At 42.3% G+C, this 25,005-nt stretch overlaps 1 protein-coding gene across 2 annotated transcripts in view; it reads left to right on the top strand.

Moving 5' to 3' along the window:
- Positions 1 to 25,005, top strand: part of PDE11A (phosphodiesterase 11A) — a 378,310-nt gene that overhangs the window by 341,565 nt on the left and 11,740 nt on the right. For both annotated transcript variants that reach the window (XM_040475481.1, XM_040475482.1), the window contains exon 19: positions 4,981 to 5,064. In XM_040475481.1, coding sequence (XP_040331415.1) covers positions 4,981 to 5,064 — 84 coding nt within the window. The remainder of the gene's footprint in view (positions 1 to 4,980; positions 5,065 to 25,005) is intronic.

The raw sequence follows: 25,005 nt of genomic DNA, 5'->3' as shown, positions 1-25,005 counted from the left end.
TAAACACTCCTATTCCCAGGTTTCTGATTAAGAGTGGTGAGCTACTTAACAAGCACTTCCTGAGCTCACATGGTAAGACAAGTAGGCACAAGGGAGGATGTACCAAGTGGCACTGGAGTAGCTCAAAGCCCAGTGCTGGCATTACATAAGTGAGTGGTCTGTACCTACCTTGGAAGAGAAATACAGACAAAAGTCAAAGGCAGGCTGTCCAGCCTTGAGGAGCTTAGAACAGACAACTGCAGTAAATAATGGTCGTTCTGGGTTTTATTTTCCTGTTTGGGGCTTTCTAAAATCCCAAACCCAGATCATTTCAAGTCTCTGTTTCTTTCCTTTGTTTGCAAAATGAAAAGTCTCACTTGGGGAACTAGGTTCTGTTGACTGAAATGCTATTTTTGTTGGATTCACCCATTCAATTATTATTTGAGAATGCTTACTGTAGGCTCAGGATGATGCTGTTTTTACTCAAACAAGACAAAAGACATAAATGCCTCATCCACAAGGAGGGGGTGGCCTCTATTCTTAAGGAATGGTTAGCTACAAATCGTCACCTCACAACTCAAAGAATGGTACAAAGTACTGTGAAGCTGGTACAGCACAGTAGATACAGTTAGGCTCATTAATAGATTCATTAGGCTTAAGGAATGTTTGAATTGTCAGGAATGTCTGTTTATGAGGATTCAAGTCAACCGAGTTCTGAACATTTGGAGGTTACTTGTAAGATCTTCAAGTTTTAGGACGCCTTTCTTTGCGAGCATTTAAAAGTAAGGAAAAGCCAGAGAGCTAGCTCTTAGTCAAAGAGCTTCACCTGTCTGAAGTCAGACCTCACAGCCTTAACTAATTTTAACTATTCTTAATTTGTTGCCTACCTATAAAAGGTCAGAAGACTCCATAGGCTAAAACACTCACCCTGTATTTTAGTTTCCAAAGCAGTATCTACTTATACTGTTTCCAGAACATCCCTTTATTCTTTTTTGGTGGTATCAGCAGATTTGGCTGTGATACCAGTTTGGGGTACATAGTTAATGTGTAAAACCCTAGTGACAACCCAAATTCCTCTCAGCTACGTGTTTATTTTCAAATGAAAGCTTTCTTCCACTTAAAAATTGTTTCAGGGGCTTTGTCTGAAGGGTTTATAATGTAGCAATACCACAGGTCATTTAATTAAGTGGGAAAAAAAATGAGTCGGTTGCCAGCATTGGCGACTTGGCAAGTGCAGTGACGCAGCACTAAGGAGGCTTTGTACACTCAGGTAAGGCGTTCGCTGAACACATAAATGAAATTAATTTTGCGGTGGAAACATAGCACTAAATGCTACTCTCTCCTCGCAAAAGGCTACTCAACATGGCCAATGACAGTCTCCTGGCTGCTGTGGCAGGGGTATTTCTCATTAGTCCTTTCCCAAAGATGTCTGGAAATGCATGCATGCAGAGGTGACACCAGTTGTGTGTCTTTTATTCTTTGATGTTTAGGGAGAAAATTGTCTGGGAATTCCTCCATCTGGTGTCACGGTCCTAGAGGTCATCAGGGTAACTTTCTGAAGACAACGGCTAATCTAGACCACAGCCAAGGGTTAATAGTAGAAGCAGTGAGTCAGTTAGTAAAACATGCTCGAGCACCTCTGGGTAGCGAGCATGAAGCTGGGCACTGTGCATCCAGCCATGAGCAAAGCTGTCAACTGAGGGAAAGATAGACATTATATAAATAATCACTCATAATCAACTACAAGATGCAAAAGGCTGTAAAAGGAAAGCACAGGACAATCAATGTGCTATCTCACACTTGCACTCAAAAACATTTATTGAGAAGTGACTAGTCTAGAAATAAACTTTTACAGTATGGCCAACTGTCAACAGAATGCTAAGACAATTCAATGGGGTCAGTCTTCTGTCTTCTCAAATAGTGCAGGGACGGCAGGATATCCACATGCAAATGAATGACACTAGATCCCTGTCACCAAATCTCAAAATAATCTCAAAGTGGATCATAGACCTAAATGTGAGGGCTAAAACTATATGAGACTCTTAGAAGAAAACAAGGTATAAATCTTCTGAAAAATAAAATAGATACATTGGACTTCATTAAAATTTAAAACTTTGCATCTTCTTTTTTTTTTTTTTTTTTACTTCAGCTGTTGTTTATTGACACAGGTAGGCTCTATAGCAACAGGCTGGGAGGTGGCTGCAGTAGTGGGGAAAATGGAGGGTGGGGGGAGTGTTTGCCTTCAACGACCGCTGAGTAGAGTGTAGGAAGACAAGCGCACAATGCATGACAAGGTGGGAGTGGGGGGAGACTGAGGGGGGTGGGGGAGCAAGGAAGGGCCCCGGCCAGTCTCCTTAAACCAGAACCACTGCCCTATGCCACAACTCTTGTTGGCGGTCTCTTGATGCCAGGCCAGGGGTGGGAGTTGTCTGGGTGTCCGTTTTCTGTAGGAACTGAGTGGAGTACACAAAAAGGAGGAGATGCAGGATCCGTTGCCCTCTGTGAAACTTTGCATCTTAAAGGACACTATCAAGAAAATGAAAAGACAGCCTACAGTATAGAGAAATTATTTGCAGATCATCTATCTGATATGGGCCTGGTATCTAGAATATATAGAGAACTATTACAATTCATAGAAAGACAACCCAATTTTTTAAAAGGGAAAATGATCTGAATACATATTTCTCCAATGAATATCTATATATGTATATATAGATACATACATGGCCAATAAGCACATGAAAAGATGCTCAAAATCATTAGTCATCAGGGAAATGCAAATCAGAACCAAAATGAGACACCACTTTCACAGGGACTAGCTACAATTAAAAAGATAGACAAAAACAAGTGTTGGTGAGGATGTGGAGAAACTGGAACTTCCCACACTGCTGATGGGAACATAAAGTCATGCAGCTGCTTTGGAAAACAGTTTGACAATTAACGAAAACATTAAACATTGGCTTCAGCACGTGGCCCAGCAATTCTGCCTCTAGGTATATCCCCAAGAGAAATGAAAACATACACTTGCATAGAAACTTGTACGTGAATGTTCACATTATTCATAATAGCCGATAAGTGGGAACAACCCAAATGCCCATCACCTGATGAATGGATAAATAAAATATGGTGATCTATACCATACATACCAAATGTACATACCAAATGTAATATCATTTGGCCATAAAAGGGATGAAGTGCTGATGCATGTTACAGGAATGAACCTTGAGAACATCATGCGTGGTGAAAGAAGCCTGTCACAAAAGACCACGTATCATACGATTCCATTTATGTGAATGTGCAGAATAACCAAATCTATACAAACAGAAAACAGATCACTGGTTGCCTAAGGGTAGAGCCTTGGGGGAGTTGAGGAGTGACTGCTAACTGATACGAGATTTCTTTTTGGGGTGATAAAAATGTGCTAAAATTGACTATAGTAATGGTTGCACAACTAATTGTGAATATACTAAAAACCACTGACACTGAATAAAAAAAAAAAAAACAAACACAATTCTATACACCAGAAACAGTAATTAAGTAAATAAGGAAATTTCAGATAGCAATGAGCACTGAAGAGTAGATAACAGAATATTATTTTTTAATATTTATTTATTTATTTTTGAAATTGAGAGACAGCATGAGCAGGGGTAGGGGCAGAGAGAGAGAGAGAGAGGGAGACACAGAATCCAAAGCAGGCTCCAGGCTCCGAGTTGTCAGCACACAGCCCAATGCAGAGCTTGAACCCATGAACTGTGAGCTCATGACCTGACCGACTGAGCCACCCAGGCGTCCCTAGAATAATATTTTTAAAGGAACATTTTGGACAAAGACTCGTGCAGTTCACAAGAACCACTCCTTCCCCCAGCAGACCCTAGTCCTCTTTCCTGGTATTTCACATTTCATGTTGCAAGACAAGGATGAGAAGAGCCTGCGGGAGTCAGTGACCTTCTCTGACTGGAGATTTTTTTGGAGATATTTCCCTCAGCAGCACTCTTATGTCTTCTTGTGAGCCCTGGCAGCTGGTGATTTCTGTCCTGCCCACTCCCACCCTCATTGATAAGTCTGAAGGGTGCTGGATTGTGCAACATCTCCAGACGAAGGGAAAGTCCTGGATCTTCCTTCATGACCTGTGTGAATGCTGAGATGATGTGGATGTCACCCACTATCTCTGTAAAGACCAAACCTACTCTAAGACAGGAATGCAGGGAAAGGTCGCTTCTCAGACCCTGGCCTTATTCTTTTTGATAGCAAAGACAGGGACATTCTTAAGGGAGTAGAACTGGCAGTGTTTGTTCAAGAATCCCCCTTGGCCCCCAATTCCAACTGATTGTTTCCCTTTTTATGTCTGCCCAACAGATATATGTCCCTTCTTTTTCTCAAAAAAGTATACCTAAAATTTCTAAACATTGTAATATCATGAAGTTTAAAGCCTGGGAGTGAGGAGAGAATGGGTACCTGCCACCATCATCCATCCAATGATAGATAAAAATTTAGGAATCTATTAATGACAGAAGCTTATCGAAAAACACAGTTGTCAAACCCACACCCCACCCTGAAAAATGAATACAAATAGTTTCTGTTTAAAATGAAACTGCTTTTAAAGATCTTTTCTCATCTATCCCACCTTCTTTCACTATAAAAATAAGAGCCTGCATTATTTTTGTGGCAATGAAACATATCCCCTTCCCCTTGACTCATACCCAATTCCCAGTAAACTGATGACTTGATTTAGTGGCCATTACCTGTATCTGAAGACAGATTTTGGCCCCAAGGAGTTGCGTGCTATAAAGTTCAAATAAATTCGCTTACAAATCTCATAAAAAGAGGTGAAAATACTTTCTTTCTCATCACAGATAAAGGAAAAGAAAGTACATGTAAAGATTGATTGTGATTTGTGAAGTGTTCGGTTGGTAAAAATTGGATCACTGTGGCAAAGTGTTGACAAAGCACCTGTAAAATACTCCAGAGTAATAAAGACAAGCTTCTCCTCCCCCATTCTAGGCTATCTTTGACCGGAACCGGAAAGATGAACTGCCTCGGTTACAATTGGAGTGGATTGATAGCATCTGTATGCCTTTGTATCAGGTACTCAGGATTTGGGAGGTGGGGGGAAGGAGTTGGCGGTGCATGTCCTGACTGAGCCAGGAAAGAAGAGTGTATGTACTCTCAGAAACGTTAGTTTTAGGAGACCTTTCCAGGGTAAGTGTATTGCTAAGAACTTTGGCTGTGGTCAATCTTTTCTCAGATTTCTGACCGTCTCCTAGGAAAAGTTAGTGCTAGGAGGCCAGAGACCTGAGTTCTCCTTCTGGGACATAATCTCCATGGGCCTTGATGCCCCCATCTATAAACCAGGATTAAAAATATTTTACCTCAGTATTTCCCAAGCTGTGCCCTGTGGAACACAAGTATCCAGCCATAGCCTAAAAGATATCTCTTCAAAAAGAGCTCTCAGGCCCAACAACTAGGGAACCTGAAGGCTCAGAGGAGTCCTTCAGGAAAGAAACATGTTCAACTTTGATCAATGCCAAATTTCTCAAACATTTGACTGTCGAAATCTTCTTCATTTTTGTTTTACAAGTTTTCTTTCACTTTTACTAATATCCTACGAGACACAAGAGTTCCATGAAACCATGACACCTGGCCTTCTGTCCTGATCGCATGGTCTGGGCCACAGAGTTTTGAAAGAACCTTCCATGGGAAAGCTCTGCCTCTCTCTGAGACGCATGTGACAAATGCCGCTGCCTGGTGGTCGGGACCCTGCTTCTGGCAAGGAGACAAGTGTCATGGGCTTTGAATGTTCACACTCCACTTTTTGAGTACAGATTAGGATCGGCACCAGTTAACACTAACGGTTTAGTGTTCATTGGCTTTTAATTCTGCTACTAAGCATTTGCTTTCATGTGTAAAACCTGGCGAGTTCTTTACCCCCTACCTCGCTCAATCAGACTGAGCTGCTTTTCCAACTTCAAAGTGAGAAACACATGCAGAGAAAGCAAAACCGCGTTAGTTTCTCACTCTGTGTAACTCCATTAAAAACACAGTATTGGTTTTTAAGGACCTCACAACCATTAAGTTTCAGGCTTATCTACCACTTCGTTTTCAACACTTTTAGGAGCTGCTGAGCCCTGTCACATTACACTAAAAAAAAAAAAAAAAAATCCTAGAATACTATCTTGAAGATAGAAATGAAACTTTTTAATGACTATCAACAGCAAAAAACACCAAAATTCATATCTTTGTTTTACATGAACCATTCAATACATGATAGCATAAAATCAAAGTTTTAAAATAATCTTAAGTACATTATTTTAGCTATAAATGGCACATAATGCTCTTGTTTAATAATGAAAACTTGGGTGAAAAAATCAAGAGTAACGTACACTTTATTATAAGAGGCTTCTTGACTTTCTTTTCTTCCTGTCTGCTCCTCCCACCCTTGCTTCTCTGGTATCTCTGCATAAGCTGGGTGCCCAGGTACAAAGCCCACAGCTGTTGGGTCAGATATATCTTGTTTTGCTAAATTCGCCTTGACTACCCATGTTGAATTATTTATAATTTATTCAGTTTCCTGTGCCCACTGAGGCAATAAATGGGATGAATTTTTGCAATTAGTAAATTCCTTTTACGGTGGGTAAAGCTTAGGAGGACGAAGACTTGTAATTGTGGGACAGATAAATTTTCGATATTAGTTTGCAAAGCTTCTTTGGAATGGACCCAAAGTCCACATATCCTTCCTATGTGATTGGTTATAATAAATGCTGGCAAGGATTCTCATGGGCTTTTCCGTGCTAATTTCATTGTTTTGCGTCTGATTCTCAATTCTTTGGGCTTATCTTATACTTTCTATTAAGTACTTTGAAATCTTCAGGTTAAAAAAGAAACTACTTGAAATTGAAATCGAAACTAGCACTTTCCAGAATTTAGGGAGTAATACCACATCACATTATCTATCATTCTTGATTTTCCACATCTGTTTTACTTTACTCCCTGTCTGTGAGGTTAGATACACCTGCTATTTTTATCCACAGAAAATTAACATAGAGCAGTTTTAAGTGACATTCCCACCAAGTTAGAGTTGTGTCCCGCATATCCGTGGCCTTGGTTTTGGTGTAGTGGTCTTTCTACCACCCATTCCACCTCTGCTGGGTATTTCTTCCACAATCTTTTCTTATTAAACTAACGAGAGAATCATGGCATTGTAAAGAGGAGTGTAGAAGGAGTTGTTTATAAAAGTTCATGTTCAGGGGCACCTGGGTGGCTCAGTTGGTTAAGCGTCTGACTCTTGGTTTCAACTCATGTCATGATCTCGTGGTTTCATGGGTTTGAGCCCTACATCAGGCTCTGTGCTGACAGTGCAGAGCCTGCTTGGGATTCTGTTTCTCCCTCTCTCTGCCTCTCCCCCTTCATGCTGTCTCTGTCTCTCTCAAAATTAATTAATTAAAAAGATTTTTTTTTAAGTATGTTCATTTCTGCTGCTATGTCTTCTCAGCTAGCAAAGTATGAAAATCATGTTCATTTTAAATGTCTTATCATCACTTATTTTTTAAAATAACACAGATTTTATTTGTAAATTCTTTATAAGTCTTTGAAACCAGTATTTCAAAAAGCCCTCAAACTGAAACTTTGCTGAATGATTTTAAGTGTCCTCTCTGAGAGTCCCTATTTTGTTCCATCTCACACAGTTGGGGGAGAAGGGGATTGTCCGTTATTTAAATGGGCAATCTGACATTCACTGTTGCGCCCTGGAGCTGAAATGGAATCAGTCAGTGGGCAGGAATCACCATTAGTGCAAAGATACAAAACGTTGAGGAAGTAACTCACCAAGCAAGAGCAGTCACTGGTATGACACTAGTTCCTGCAAAAGTCTGCAGGAACTCAGGTTGTTGCCAAAAGGGAAGAATGAGGTTTCAAACATGAAAGTGCAGTCATAAAGAGCCTGAGAAAATAGAAAGCAGATGGGAAAGTATGCAGGTGGCCAGAATCTCAAAAAGGGATTATCTGAAATGCCATGGTCTGAATTATGTAGAGTGTAGAAATCCAGGGTGGCCTTGCTAGGTCAGTCTGGGCGCAGGGGAAGAGGATACAGAATAGTACAGATGAGACAAAGAATGTTCCTTTTCATGGCCAGGACCCTGCCCCCAAGGTGGAGCGGGTTGGGTGGCTGGAAACCTCATGTAGAACCTGAGGCAGATAGATACTCATGGAGAGAGCTGGGATCTCGTGCAGGGGAGCAGTGTGGAGAGCGCCCTCTAGCGAGGGTGGAAGCTCACCGAAGCACTGGGCTGATGGCCTGAAGGTGGAATGCGGAAGGAGTTTAGTAGCAGGGTAGAGAGGGAGCTGAGTGGTGGATACAAATTTGGTTTTAGTACAGCTTTTTGACTTCATTGACTTTCACTGGGTGAAGTGGTTTCCCTTCATGGTGTTGAAAAGCTTGTGCATACGTCAAACTTCAAAATAGATCAGGCACTTTCCTCTTTCACTCCAGTTTGCTGAGTTTTGTCCTTCCTCCAAGCCAAGGGTAGATTATGGATAGTCTTGGGTGCCTGAAGGGCTACTTACTAGTGTGCTAGGTGGGAACTCACACAAACTACATTTTGGATGCCCACTGCATTTAAAACTGAAACTCTTATCTCTGAGACAACTTAAACTTCCAGGTAGGGCCAATGTTGAAGGAGAAGCAGGCCAACTCCTCCAATCCTCCTAAAATCTATTCGTTAGGAAGTTACCTAAGTAATCTAGTGATTGACTGGAAGTGACTGCCAGAAAATACATAAAAATATATAAACAAAGTGGTGCGTGGAGAAGGAGCATGCCCAGAACACTTCCAGATTGACAGATAGTTATATTGTAGAGAGATGCGACACTAATATTTACATGTGAGTATATAATTCTCCAGAACTTGCTTGTCTTTTTAATCTGGTGGCTCCAAACTTTTCTTTGAAAAAAATAGAAAATGGTCCTAACAGGCAGAAGTCATGATTTATCTGTGACAGCATTTCAATCAGGAAGCATATAGGAAGTCAAGAGTGGGCAGGGACCCATCAGAGCGTGTGCCCCAAGAGAAGACGAGAGCCCAGTTAGTTAGCTCCGTCCTAGCAGGGTATCTTGGAGGAACACATTGACATCTGATTCCCATGCTTTCTGCTGTCTTTGCACCCTGCTGGGATCCATTAGCCTGCTGCTCAACATCTTTGGAGGGAGAAAAAAATATAAAGAAAGAAAGAAGAAAAAGAAAAAAAGACACCATCAAACTTTGAAGCCACTGCTGTACCAGCCTTAGGGATAAACAGAAAGCCTGATGTGACAGCATCACACTGAGCTTCTCTTGCAATAGCGAGCTCAGTTTTTGCCCTTTGTTTTCATTCTTGACTTAATCAAACCTCAGTGTACCTAGAATTTCAATGGTGCATAGAGGCATTATAAATCTTCTGTTGTTAAGGATTGAGGGATTTAATTGTTATTATGAACATAATCGCATTTGCAGCCCATCCCAAACAGGTTCTTGACTTGGAGGTGGATTTTTTCCACAGATATTTCAAAAAGGCTTGACCTGGACAGGATCTAGCTGGAACAATTCCCTGTCTAGTTCTGCAAGCGTATTGCCTCTTTATTAAAATGCCAAGGAGTTTCTGCAACAGGCAGGGCTTCTGATGTTTTGATTACAGTAACTTTTGACCTTTTTTCTGCCTTCAGTTGTAATAGTCGTTTTGAAAAATACCTTCACCGGGGCGCCTGGGTGGCGCAGTCGGTTAAGCGTCCGACTTCAGCCAGGTCACGATCTCGCGGTCCGTGAGTTCGAGCCCCGCGTCGGGCTCTGGGCTGATGGCTCAGAGCCTGGAGCCTGTTTCCGATTCTGTGTCTCCCTCTCTCTCTGCCCCCCCCCCCGTTCATGCTCTGTCTCTCTCTGTCCCAAAAATAAATAAACGTTGAAAAAAAAAATTAAAAAAAAAGAAAAAGAAAAATACCTTCACCTGATGCAATTAATAAGCTCTCTGAAGGGAGAAAAGAATCTTTATAATTGAGATTGTGAAGACTGGGAATTAGAATTGGTAAATTGGAAAAGAGGATGTAAAGTGCTAAGACAATTTTTCTGGACACCAGTAGAAGTTCTTTAAACACAACTTAATATTCCCCAAATGGCTCATGCTTTGTGTCCAGTTTTTTAAAAAAGAATAAGTAATGACCTACTGAGTCACTAGTTAGAATATAACATCATCTTCTCTTAAAAACCTACAAGGGATAGAATGTGGATCCAGAGAAGAACAATTGCATCAGATACTTTTTTTTAAAAAGGATACCACCCAAATAGGTTTTCTATCAATGCTTTCTCTACAATATTTAGCATTCTTATGGATGAGAGGAAGAAATAGTTGGGGCTAATTTCTTGTCTTTACAAGGAATGACATCATGTATAACTCAAGAAGCCTCAAGGAAAGCGAGGGAAATAAGTCCCTATATTCTTTATAATTTATCTATCTGGCTCCACCTTTTCTTGGTGATGTGGGGAGGAGAGGCATACAGGGACTGCGCTTAAACTTGACAATTAAGGTATCACAGTTTTTTCTTGTTGGAACAGACCTTTGGGTGGGAGGACTGAAATGTGAACAGTTCCAAATCAGAGCTATGTCTTCTCCCCAGCTGCCATCCAGGCATCGGGGGGGGGGGGGGGGCCCCCCCCCCATCCTTGTGAACACTCTGTAAGCGTTGGGGAGAAAGGCCCAAACACACATACTGCCTGTTAGGTCTCACCGGCTTCATGGAGAGCTGGTGGTCAGGGCTCGGTGTGATGCCATGCTGGCCTCTAGGTGACCATGGGTGTGATATGCACTCCGCCCAGGGCCTGGCCACTTGCTCTGGCTGCTGAAGTCTGTGGTCCTGGTAGGAAACTCTCGTGGCAAGCCCCTAGCAGCTTTCTGGTCAGATCTAGTCACCTGCTTTTCTCACCTGAGTGCTCAGCTCCTGTGGGCCACTGGTGAACTCCCAGCTACTTTCTCCTCGCCGTGCTGTCCACACAATTTCCTTGGCACTTTCTAATAAGCCGCCTGGGTAGTGCCAACTTGTTCTAGTAAATTCTATCGCTTTTCGGAATTAGGCTCTGAGATTCAAGAGACAAGCCCTCCCCTGACCCCCCGCCAGGCTTCATCTCCCAAGGAACAGGGAAGGAACAAGGAAATCACTTCTCATTTTCCCTTTCTCCCCACCCTCCCTTTCTGTCTCTGTCCATTATCTCTCTCTCTTTTCTCTCTTCCCCCGTCCCCATCCCTCACCCCCACAGTGGAAAGTGTTTTAATTTCCTTTTCCTTGTCTAATGGGAACTATCCTTATATGGTGTCCCCTGTGCTGTCCGCACTAGAGCTTTGTGGCCAGATGTGATGATCTGACTTGGCCAGATTTGGTTCTTAATAGGTAAAGGAGAATTCTGGAATTTAGAAACCCCCTTTCTCACCATACGAAGTTGGCATTCAGGGTTATTCTCTCTCAACGCTGAATGATGACAGCTTGCTGTTTCTAACGGGATCCACCGTTTGCCTGCAGGAGGGAAGCCTACTGAGTTGATGGGCGGGGAACCATAGGCGTGACGATTCAAGCAGAACAAATATACATCGGTTTAATATGTTCAAAATATTGTCCTTGTCACATACACCATTCCCAAATCTGAGTGCTGATAGTAAAACCTGTTTACTTCAACATTTTCCACGTACTATTAGTCAGATATGAATGGAAGAGAAACGTAAACATTTGAAAGTGTCAGTTTTATGTAGTTTCTAAGCCCCTTCACTATGGCCTGTCCTCCAAACTTTGGCAAAAGTGAACTTTTAAAAAAAAAAATTGGATCATGGGGGTGCCTGGGTGGCTCAGCCGGTTAAGCATCTGGCTCCTGATCTCAGCTGAGATCACGATCTCACGGTTTGTGAGTTTGAGCCGCACAATGGGCTCTGCGCTAAGTGCACGGAGACTGCTTGGGATTCTCTCTCTCCCTCTCTCTGCGCCTCCCCTGCTCGCTTTCACACACACTCTCAAAATAAATAAAATAGATTTTATTATTTTTTTAATTTTTTATAACATTTATTCATTTTTGAGAGAGAGAGAGAGAGCGAGAACGAGCAGGGGAGGGGCAGAGAGAGAGGGAGACACAGAATCCGAAGCAGGCTCCGGGCTCTGAGTTGTCAGCACAGGGCCCAACATGGGGCTCAAACCCACAGACTGCAAGATCCTGACCTGAGCTGAAGTCAGATGCTTAACCCACTGAGCCACCCAGGCGCCCCTAAAATAAATTGTAAAATAAATAAATAAATATTGGACCATGGCACCCCTGATTATAAACCTCAGGTACTACCAGCATCTATAAGATCCCTTCCGGATTTCTCACTTTGGTATTTCAGGGCCACCTTCGCTGAGGCCCCCTGCCTCTTGGCTTCATCTGCTGTCACCCTACCCTCTTCCTCACGCAGGCTGCCTTTGCCCCAAAGCACAGGACTCACAGCCCTTTTGTCTCTCTTCCCTTGCCTTTGGCTACCCTTCTGCTCCTTTCTGCCTGGAAAACCTAACCCCTCCCCCACCTCGACATTTCTGCGGAGCTCTGTCTTCTCATAATCACACGTAACACTCGTATTGTGATTGGCTGACTGGCTGGCTCCCTCCCCCCGTTACACGAGTTTCTTGGGACACCCTATTCCTCGTACCCAGCGCAGTGCCTAGCACAGAGTTTACCAGAACTGTTCCGTAAACGTTTGCGGAACAAGTGAATGAAGAAACCGAGTGAATGATGAGCGCAGCACCACAGAATCAATTATAAGCAGTGGAATGTGTGAAGGAGAGTTACAACGTCATGTTACATTATCATCCATAAATATATAAAACCTCTCATCCGAGTGTGCACCGTTCTATCCCTGCCCATAACCTGAAGTATATGGCCTATGATATCTTTTTAGAAAGTCGTTAGTTCTCATCATGGTTGAATTGGCCCTTAATTCTAATATAAAAAGGCTAGTTTATAGCCATGAATTTTTCAGGGCTTCGACTTTTTCAACTAGGAAATACGTGAAAGTTTCTCTTACCCTGCATTGGCAGAAAATATAGTCCTCTAGTTATTTTTTTAAATGTTTATTTTGAGAGAGCGCGCACACATGAGTCGGGGGAAGAGTCAGAGAGAGAGGAGAGAGAGAGGAAAGAGAGGGAGAATCCCAAGCAGGCTCTGTGTTGACAGCACAGATCGATGTGGAGGTCGATCCCACAAACCATGAGATCATGACCTGAGCTGAAACCAAGAGTACGATGTTTAATCAACTGAGCCACCCAGATGCCCCTAGTTATTTTAATATTCACCCTTAATAGAGCTAGCACATGTACATGGATTTCAAGAACTTATAGTGTACTTTAATGTGATTTCATGAAATTATAATAAAACATGGTAACTTTATTATGATTAAAATGTAATCTTTCTTTGACTTAGAAGAGTTTTTAGATCCTACATCTCCAAACAGTTACCACTACAAGCATCACATCATCATGTGCTGAACAGCAGAGAGGGCTTACCGGTAGAAGAGCATTCAAGTTCATGTCACTGCTTGCATTGAGCATGACAGGTGTCAGGTAAACTCAAAACTGCCATCATGAATCCATATTAAAATGCTGGAATCTGGCAAAAAAAAAATAGATAATATATTACCTAGTAAGGCTTTTGAAGGTAGAATTTAAGATAAGATCTACTTCTCCTTATCTGGCTGGCCAGCATAAATAACTCTTTTTAAAAGTATTTCTGTTCTGGAATCATGAAGCTGAAAATGACTTAGCCACAAGTCCACACAAGGCCTGGAATGCTGTCTTACCTTGCTTCTCAGCTCCTCTACAAAACATATTTTAAAAGCTGATTTACCTCCTTTTCATGGCTCTTTCTGCTTTGAATCTCTTCAAAAAAAGAGGAAGAGAGAGAGGGAGAGAGGGAAGGAGGAAGAGAGAGAGAGAGAGAGAGAGAGAAAATTGCATTCTTCTACCAGGAGATGAATCAAGGCCTCTTTTAAAGATTGTTTTTTGCACTGTAAGTGCCTCTCCGAAATTTCTGCAATTTAATGTGCATTTGGAAGGTCAGCATTGCCTGAGCTCCTGGGAAGTGAGGCATGAGATAAACATAAAGCATTCTTATTATGCGATTGCCAAACAGAATCTTCTGTACTACTCTAAATGTTTCCTAAGAGAATTCAAGGAGGACTATCTGGATGCTCAGCCATCACCACTCCTATATTTAATTATCTGAGCTGCAGCCATAAAAATATTAAGTCACTCAGAGCACATTGCCTTATCTAGCAAGCAGATGGTCTATGGCAATGTGACCAGAGAGGGCCAGGCCCTCAACCTCATGCACCAACCAATATGGCGTCCCAACAGTTGACTCTGTTAGCCATGATCTAAAATGAAGTTAAAGACTTCTACCAGACTGAGCACTTGGAAAAGAAGTTCAGTATTAGAGTCCTGACAGACATGGATGGGGGTATCCTTATGCACATTTTTTCAGAAGGCAGACATTTATTGGATACTGACTGTGTTTACAAGGTGCTTTTACATATACAGTTGAATTTGATCCTAACTGTGAAAGAAGAAAAAACTTCATTCTGGATCCTATAATATCTAATGGTCTAGGTTAACATGTGAGGAAAGTGAAAGCTAGAGAAGCTAGTGGACTTAATCCGAGTGAAGCAGTTTTTTACAGGGTAGAGCCAGAAATTTGAGTCCAAGTCCTCTCTGCCTCCATCTATGGCTTTTTCTCACTGCACTGCTCTGAGGAGGTAAAAGGCAATTCCATTCTGCCCAGGGGTGCTCTACCTTTGTAAACTTCCCCTTTACGAAATAAAACCCTGAATCTTTCATAAGGAAGGATATAGGGGCCAGAGTAGCGATTCCAGGGAGAGCAATTCCTAGAAGACCAAATGGGCTAATGGATTCTGTTTCACTAGTTACTACAGAAAACTCTCTCAGAAGTATGTTATGTCAAGCTGTCCTTGATCTGACACTTTCACTGGCAAAGTGGGTTGACATTGCCAATAAAATGCGGCAGACTGGCCTCATTAGTTTATCTCCTCATCCTTCAGAGAATTCTATTAATATAATAATAGAGGAACTTTTTTTTTTTAATTTTTTTTTCAACATTTATTTATTTTTGGGACAGAGACAGAGCATGAACGGGCGAGGGGCAGAGAGAGAGGGAGACACAGAATCGGAAACAGGCTCCAGGCTCTGAGCCATCAGCCCAGAGCCCGGCGCGGGGCTCGAACTCACGGACCGCGAGATCGTGACCTGGCTGAAGTCGGACGCTTAACCGACTGCGCCACCCAGGCGCCCCATAGAGGAACTTTTTTAAAGATATAAACATTCTTGGGTAATGAGAAGAGGGTGAAAAACTTTTGAGGAACATGATAGAAAAAAAAACCTAGATTTTGAACAGACTGTTCATGTAAGTAGGTATGTTAAGGACTCTGCTAGTGAAGACTCAGGAGGAAATAAGGAACACAGGAGAGAAAACATATTGCCTTACAGAATACTTGAATCGTCAAGAGCAGGTTGTTAGTAGAAATAAGGACCTCACACTCTCTTCTTCCTGTGATGCCCCTCTACACTATTATCCACACATAAACACAAATTTACCCAGAGATACTAGAGTATTGTGATGTGGTGACTTAACGTGAGGTTCATTCCAACCGTAATTTTCATGCCATCCTTTGAAACAGCAGCCTAGAATTCCAATCAATTGACTTGTCATAATTTATTCAGTCATTACCTAATTTTTTTCTTTTTGCTAAAAGAGATAATTCTGAAATGAGCACCTTTGTTCAATATTTTATTGACTTATTTGATACTACTAAGCGGGATTAGAAATAATGAAGTTGTACTTCTTAAAAAAAAAAAATTCCCAAGGACAACAGAATGTGAGAGGAAATAAGATCTCTTCAAATATCAAAAGCTGGAAAGGCAGTAACATCCCAGAATGTCTGCAGACAGAAGTGAGCTGATCTGTCTTTCAGAAGAAGCTCCTGAGAGGCTCAGGACTCAAAGGGGCCAAGGAAAGTCAAGAGAAGATACATTAGTTTCCTAGTGTTGTCTAACAAAGTATAACGAATTGGGGGGCATCCAACAGCAGTAAATATCACAGTTCTGAAAGTGAGAAGTCCGAAATCAAGGTGTGGCAGGGTTGATTCCTTCTGGAGGCTCTGAAAGAAAATCTGTTCCATGCCTCTCTCCTAGCTTCTGGTGGTTGCCAGAAATCCTTGGCATTCCTTAGCTTCTGAATACATCACTCCAGTTTCTGCCTCTGTCTTCACGTGACATTCTCCTGTGTCTCCGTGTCCCTGTGTCTTCACATGACCTTCTGAAAGGACACCAGCCATTGGATTTAGAGCTCATCCAATCCAATATAACTTCCTCTTAACTTGATTCCATCTGTGAAGACTTTATTTCCAAAAAAGGTCACATCTCCAGGTACCAGAGTGTCTTTTAGGGGGATACAATCTGATCCACAGCAGTGAGGTTGAGGCATGAGCCTAGAAATAAGCAGAAAGGTTAGAAGTTGGCAAATGGAGTCTCAGGAACCTCTCATTACCTTCACAGCCAGGCAAACCACCCATGCAACTGCTGTCAAGTCAGGAGGCCAGAGAGCTCTTCCCACAGAGCCCTCATTTGGAGAATTCGTGGCTCAAATTAAAAGCCTATTGAATGACTGGCTGGACCCCATCCCCTGTACCCAGGACACCAGCGGCCAAACATGTCCAGAAGCAGCAAAGTAGGATTCCTTTTTAGGGAAACGGTGGCTTCAGAGAAAAGATCCTCATGTACTTGCACCTGGGATGCTCTCAGTGAAAGAGTCAACTCCCCCCACACGATGCCCTTCAAATGAAGCCCACCGGTCAGCGACAGCCTCTCCTGCCTCTCCTCCCCACTGGGCACAATGCCGTGGATGGTCTCAGTGCCTTGCTCTGAAGTATGCAAACAGGTAAGGGCCACAGTACGTTTCAGGAAAGCCTCCACTGTGATGGAATGGAAGCAAATCAAGAAACACGAAGGCAAAAAGGAATTCAGAATAAACAGTAAATACAAAAAAAAAAAAAAGCCAACTTCAAAAAACCCTAATATCTCAATAAGACAAGAAATATGTTCTAAAACGAAACCAAATGCGGGTTATTATTTTCCAGTTGCCACATCATGATTTTTCTCCCTCCCCTGGACCCTCTACTAAGAAGGGTTCTCCTAACTGTCCCCACTGCCAGCTGCCACCACTCAGACCTTGTCAGGCTCAGCAGCCGCTCTCCCGCTTCACCCCCTCGGTCCGATGTTCCAAATAAACACTGGAGTTACCTTCCTAAAGCAGCTTTGGCTGTGGGTCCTTCAGACCCTCCCTCCCCATCACTGGAGGAAAAACTCTAAGCTGGTACCTTTGACTTCCCTGTGCTCACCTCTCACTCCCTGTGCTCTGGATGTAACTGGCCACCAGCCATTTCCCAAAGTGCTTCTCCACTGACGTTACACATGCGCGCGCGCACGTGCATGCACGCTCGCACCCTGTGCCTTTGCTCGCACAGCTATCACTGCCACATGTACCTTTCCGTCTTCTCCCCCAGAAAACCCTACTGTTACTTTAGGAAGCTGCTCGGATGACAGGCTCCCGGTAAACCCCTCTTTACTCCCAGGAGGTAGATACCGCAGCTCCGGAGGACCCTTTGCATTTTCCTTTATTGGCACATTAGACTTACTTGCGTTCATTGTCTCTGTTACTCAGCAGTCGTGCCCAGCGCATGTTCAGTGCCACCCACCTCCGCTCTGGTGCAAGCTGTTACTCAGCTGCTTGGAGCCCCCACGGGACGGCCTGAGCAACACATCCAGGGTACGGGGAAATGGGAAAGAGTGGGTTCCGCTAGGAAGATCTTGCGTTCCCTCCGCATCTGGTGCTTTCGGCGTGCCCTGAAATAACCCGCCATTCCGGAGTTGCCCTGTGGCGGGCGTTAGCATTTCTGTCTTTATTTCACGCCTGAGAAACTAGGGAGGTTATACTTGCTGTTCGCAATCGGCCCAGTGAATTAGGGGGAGTTTCAGCGTATGAGCGGCTGCCTCCTACAAGCAAAGGGAGGGATAAACTATAGAACCATAAAATAATGGAAAAGGAAGAGTAATTCTCCACGTCCTTGACTTAATACGTCGTCTGTAATCTTAGTGCTACAGATGCCCTGACCAGCCAAAAACTAAACAGGAAAGGAGAAAGAGCCACAGAGACCTACAGAGAAGTAAGAGACGGAGGGAAACAGAAATGAGACCTAAGACGAGGCAGGAGATGCTGAGTGTTTTTATAACCATCCTCTTTCAAATCTGCCCTCTACACTCATAAAACCTAAAGCTTGCTATCCTCAGACTTCTTTTTATGGTGATCTCCACAGGTTTGTAGGTTTGACCGAGAGTAACTCCACTCTCTACTTTTTAAACGTCTTTGGCCTTGCAAAGTAACTCTCTTCTTGGAGCAAAGGGAATTGGTGATAGTTAACATCACCCTTTCCAAGAGTCCGAACCAAAGGAGCTGAGGCATGTGGAAATGCTTTGGGAAGAGTAAACATCAAACGTTAAAGCACTCCATACATTGTTACTGCCATTAATATCACCTCTAAGCTTCAGTGGCCTGTGTTGTAAATTTGGATGATAACAGCCAAACTGCCTAGCTCACTAACAACATTCCTGAGCACTTACTGTGTGCCAGGCACCAGACTTTCCCAGCATCACCAGATTTAATCCTCTTAGCGATATCAAGCCAGATACTACTATTGTCCTCTTTTCAGATGTGAAAGCTGAGGCTGGAGAAAAGACACAGATATTAAGTGACAGAGCTTAGATTCTTTCTGCTTCCAAATCTGGGTTCCCGCTCGCTGCCCCTGAGGAGTGTGTGTGTGAGCCTTAACATTACACAAACCTCACGTCCTTAGTGGGTCCACCTTACCTACACAGAAAGGAGATGCTGTTGTGATCCGAAGACACTTGACTAGAAGTGAGCTTGCAGATCATCTACAGGTCGGGAAGGTGAAACCCTGAAAGGTCCCTTGTGACCCAACTTAACAGTGGCAAAGCTGGTTTAGACTTTTCCCTTCGGTTATGGTTTGTCCAATACACCCTGCCATCTACGGGGAAAACTGGAAACATATTATCTCAAAGTTCTCAAAGCTATCCTGAAGGGACAAAAGTTGAAAAGGAAGTCCACCTGAGGAGTGATGCAGATTGCAAACAAGCAGAAAGCAGATCAAACCAGGGAGTTTGTTTGGAAGGACAGCATGGTGAAGCAAGATGCCTGGGAGAGCGGGGGAAATGGAATGAAAAGTCAGCAAACAAGGTAGAAAAGACAGCCCTGAGAGGGCCTGAGAAACTGAACAGAAAATCTGAAGGAAGATAAATGGATAATTTAACAGCCATTCAGTTTTTAAGAAAGACAAAGAACAAGCTACATTGCATCAGAAAAGGCCTAGAAATGATGATGGATGGGGCCCTTCAAATGAGTGGCGAACACAACAGAATCACAGTTGCCTGGACAATTCCCAGCTGAGGGCAAATTTGAGCAACTAAATAAGGATATGAGACTGATACGGATTGAAGAGTTTTTCAAAATCTATTTAATGGCCTGGCAGGGGACATTGATCGCTTCTCAGAGGAAATGTTTGGGATCAATGAGGTAGTCGGCCCTTATCTGTGATGTGGACTGGTGAGTGGGGTAGGGGAGGGGTTATCACACTGTCGAATAATAGACACATGACACTAGGGTGACGTATAATTAAGGTACTGAAATAATTTCTGAAGTGTGGTGGTGAAACACTGAATTATTTTGATCTTCATGTAAGCATTTCTCTTCTTTACCTTTGTACTTATAGGCCTTCTTTCACCATTAACCATCAGGTGGATGACCTATTATTTAATAATTCCAACACATGATCAAAGGTTGCTGCTCCCTTTATCGGTTCATGATAAAATTTTTGAATAAAATATTTTACTGCCAAAGAGTTTATACACATCCAGTGAACAGAATTCAAAAGGCACAGACGTATTAGAGAAAAGTGATCCTTCCTCACACTTCTGTCTCCCAGTCACCTCCCTCAGGGCCACCACCTTTAACCAACTTTCCCGTATATGCATCTAAAGACAATCTGTAGGAAAGCATAAGTACAGTGGGCTTTACACTGTTTTTATACGTAATGCTCATACACCGTGCTTTCTAATACAGTATGTATGCACACACACTCTGCTCATATATATGTATATACATGTGTGTGTACATGTGTATATATGCATGTGTACATATACGTGAGCATAAGTATGTCTTGCTCCGTATCTCGTTTTTCACACTTAATATATTTTTGAGATTTTCCTTTTCGGTGCCCATACAGCAGCTGCCTCCATCTTTTTGATGGTCACAGAGTATTAGGTTTTAAAGATGGAGAATAAAATATTTGGCCAATAATTACTTAATTATTTAAGGACACTGATGTCCTTCCTAATAGTTTCTAATAGTTCATTGTGCAATAAGTATCCTTGTGAATGCAACATCTTCACACTTTATTTGTAGGATACATACTCAGAAGTAGAATTACTGGCCATTTGGTATACAGGCATTTGAAATTTTGATCGATGCTGCCAACTTTTCCTCTGGAGAGTGTGAACAAACCAATTTACATTCCCACCACCAATATGTGAGATGCCTCTCTCTCCACACCCTTACCAATACACTGTGTTTTCAAACTTCTGGAATTTTGCCAATTTGATACTGTAAATCCTATCTCATTGTAGTTTTTATTTGCATTTTCCGTCTCATAAATGAGTCTCATCATATCTTTAGTATAGACTTACTTAGGAGCCATTTGTATTTTTTTCTGTAATCTCTTCATATTTTTCTGTTTTCTTGTAAGCTGATGGTCATTTCTTTTTCATTTGTAAGGGTTCACTATGTATTAGAGAAATATACCTTTATCTGTAGCCAAAGTGGCAAATATTTTCCCCAGGTTGTCATTTACCTTTTCACTTTATTTATGCGATAAAGAAATACATTGATTTTGTGCAGCCAAATTCATGAATCTTTTCTTTTATGGCTTCTGGATTTTATGTCTTATGTAGCATTATTTTCTCATTGTAAAATGAGAAAATTTAAAAACTTTTCTCAGGCCGTCTTTTAGTATTTTATGTATGTTTTATGTGTGTCTGTGTGTGTGTATGTGTGTGTGTATATATATATATATATATATATATATTTGTGTGTGTGTGTGTGTCTATATATATATATATTTGTATCTCTGATTCATCTGGTTGTATTTTATTTTGTTGGATGTAAAGTTTGAGCTCAGGATCCAACTTTAGGTTTTCAGATGGCCCCCCAGTTTTCCCATCAGCTTTGACTAGTCTTTTTCCCTAGGATTTAAAAGGTCACCTACGGGTACCTGGGTGGCTCAGTCATCTAAGCCTCTGACTTTGGCTTAGGTCATCATCTCACTGCCTGTGAGTTCGAGTCCCACATCGGGTTCTCTGCTCTCAGCCTGGAGCCTGCTTCAGTTCCTGTCTCCCTCTCTCTCTGCCCCTCCCCAGCTCGTGCTTTCTCTTTGTCTCAAAGGTAAATAAAAACATCAATAAAAATAATAATAAAAGGTCACCTCTATCATATACTAAATTCCTTTGAATTTAATTCTATTCTTAGTCTTTCCATTCTGTTCTATCAATCTGTCACCTAGTCATACTACTTTAATTAAATGTTTTAATGATAAGCCGAGTGTCACCTTCAGCATTAATCTTTCAGTATTTTCTAAGCATTTTTATTTATCTTTCCATAGAAGCTTTAGAATTTAGTTCAAAAACAAATTTAGTTTGTCTTTTTATTTGGGATGCTTATTTAATTCTATTTATTTTTAATTTATTTTTAAGGTTTATTTATTTTGAGAGAGAGACAGAGAACAAGCAGGGGAAGGGCAGAGAGAGAGGGAGACACAGAATCTGAAGCAGGCTCTAGGCTCTGAGCTGTCAGCACAGAGCCCGATGCGGGGCTCGAACTCACGAGCTATGAGATCATGACCTCAGCCGAATCGGACGCGTTAATCAACTGAGCCACCCAGGTGCCCCTGGGATGCTTATTTAATTTTAAATGCTCAATGTTTGAAAGGTAGATTACTGTAAAACTCACTAACATTGAAAAGATAAAAAATTGTTGCTCATTAGAAAGTTTCTATTTATAAAATTCTAATGTTCCCATCCTTAAACTGTACCTTAATAATGTAATAAAAAATATTCAGGGTTTTGGTCCTGCCATCCCCACACATACAGACTTTTTCCATATGTTAGCTTTTTGGAAACTTAGCAATGTAATTAAAGAAGAGCCACAATAACATACCCTCAACCAGGCCTTTAAGTGGACAGATTGGCCTCTTTCTTTGGACAAGGAGAAGGCCAGCTAGTGAAACACCATTCTCCTCCTACACTCAGTGGTGTGTCTAAAATACTCCTTTTCTTGTCTTCCTATTCTTTCTCTCCAGAAATCTCACTTTCTTTATTATCTTATAAAATTAAGAAAAAGAAGATTCTCTTACTGTATGGAGAGAGACCACCAAAGTAATAGAGGATTTTTGTTCCAAAGATCTTGCATTTCTCATGGATGCTGTGGATCCGGTCCTCTGTAGATCTAGGACACTGGGGTGCACAGGCTTTGAGAGCTCCTCCCTGTCTCAAACCTGAGTTTATGTGGTACTGGGCATGAGAACCACCTTTAAAGCCTCACAAGAAATGTCCCATATTCATCTGCATGATGCTCACTAAGCAGTTCATCAGTACTGATAATTAGTGTTTTGAATCTTTTAAGACTCCTAAATATAAGCTAAAAAATAGAAGAGCAAATATTACTAGAGTATTCTAGAATCCATTCTTGAAGGCCCCATAGTACCTTTCTCAGAACACCATTCACACCAAGGGCATGGAATTGCAATTCTGTATTTGTACAACCCTCTCCCATGCAGGCACCCCATCCATTATGTTTGGAGAACTCTAGGACTCAAGGTACATGAGAAGCCTACACAAAATGTGTAGTAAACAAATGCTTGTAGCTCAAGAAACTAAAAATGTTTAAATGATCTTTCTTACACATTGAACTTAGCAAAAAAAAAATTAATAGACTTTATATATTTCTGTAAAATCTCAGGTGGCACGGTTTTACCAGAAAACATTCTGGTGCCTGGAGAGGTGGATTGTTACCATGTGGCTGTGTTTTAGTTACACGTTCCAACCACCTCTTATATGAAGCCCCATTCATCAAAGGCTGTGGCTTCTGGGTCAGCAGCTGTTCCTTCCAAGTCAGATGTTGCCTACACAGTAAACATGATTGATTAGCTACCAATGTGCTCTGAAAACTCAACCAACAGGATAACCTAGGACAGTATCCTAGAGGGGCTCATTATAACAGAAGAGACGGGTTCTCCTTGCTCCCATTTACGCAAGCTGTCTTTGAGCCTGCCTGTTATTTACTACTTAAAACCCTTGTTTTATTTTCCCAGGGCAGGGCAGAGTAGATGAGTCACAGATAAAAGATTCACTGTCTACACTTAATGTTTGGGAGGTGGTGTTTCTTCATTCCCCAGTGAAGCTGTCTCCCTCCTGTGGATTGGTCCTGAGACAGTGTCCCGAACACCAGAACAAGAGTCACTCCACTCTCCTGACGCTGCAGTTAGGTGAAAGAGACACTTGTCAATACCAGCGTCCCAGTGAGGTCCCTCGTGGGAAGATACCGTGGACTTTGTCCTCAAGCAGGCCACCACTGACATCCCAGCTCTGCTGTATTTTCACCATGTACACTTTGGCTCCTTTAATTTAATTTCCCCAGTCAAAGGTTCCTCATCTGTCAAAACAGGATCCACAACACCAATCTCACAGTGCTGTTGTGACACTTAATCAGCCAACGTATGGGGAAGTCCTCGTGTGGAGCCTGGAGCATGGGACACATTCAGTACCCAGGGGTTTGTTCATTTTGGCAAGATGGTCTTACTGTCTGTCCCAGCAGGCAGATGGACAACACACAGAATATATTCAGCCCGCAGACATGTTTCATTCAGTTGAACACTGTTTTTAAAACTATAAAATGTTGGGGTGCCTGGGTGGCTCAGTCGGTTAAGCGTCCGACTTAGGCTCAGGTCGTGATCTTGTGGTTCGTGGGTTCGAGCCCTGCGTTGGGCTCTGTGCTGACAGCTCAGGGCCTGGAGCCTGCTTCTGGTTCTGTGTCTCCCTCTCTCTCTGCCCCTCCCCCACTTGCACTCTGTCTATCTGTCTGTCTCTCTCTCTCAAAAATAAACAAACGTAAAAAAATTTTTTAAAAAACTGGAAAACATCCCATTTGCCATTGGCCTCACCCTCCAACTGTCTCGTGAAGCCCATTTCTCTCATTAACAGTCCTGGCCTGGCCCTGTAGATGTTTAAGACTCTTGCCCTATGGGGCACCTGGGTGGCGCAGTCGGTTAAGCGTCCGACTTCAGCCAGGTCACCATCTCGCGGTCCGGGAGTTCGAGCCCCGCGTCGGGCTCTGTGCTGATGGCTCAGAGCCTGGAGCCTGTTTCCGATTCTGTGTCTCCCTCTCTCTCTGCCCCTCCCCCGTTCATGCTCTGTCTCTCTCTGTCCCAAAAATAAATAAACGTTGAAAAAAAAAAAAAAAGACTCTTGCCCTATATAATGGAAATAACAATGCTGTTAGTCCAAGGAGACTAAAATTCCTGCCTCATTAATTCAGAATGTTAATGTCATTTGTAAATATCATTTTCCACAAAGGAATCCCTTGAGCATATAAGTAAAATAAGCAAAACAAGTAACCTGAGAGGTCAGGAAGGAAACGACAGAAAAGGGAAAAAAAGAGAGAGAGAAAATTGCATCACGCATTTTTGCATTGTCATTTTTACAGGTACCTGCCTCACACCTTGGAAAGAAAAGGATCTCTTTCTAAGTTATTACTAGTACTGTAATTAGCTCTCAGGATATTAGACGTCAATGCTACAAACA

This window comes from Herpailurus yagouaroundi, unplaced genomic scaffold, assembly GCF_014898765.1.
Source record: "Herpailurus yagouaroundi ecotype Mexico unplaced genomic scaffold, PumYag 140, whole genome shotgun sequence".
NCBI lineage: Eukaryota > Metazoa > Chordata > Mammalia > Carnivora > Felidae > Herpailurus > Herpailurus yagouaroundi.
The sequence above is the reverse complement of the archived record's forward strand: the minus strand, read 5'-3'. Positions and strand labels throughout refer to the sequence as shown.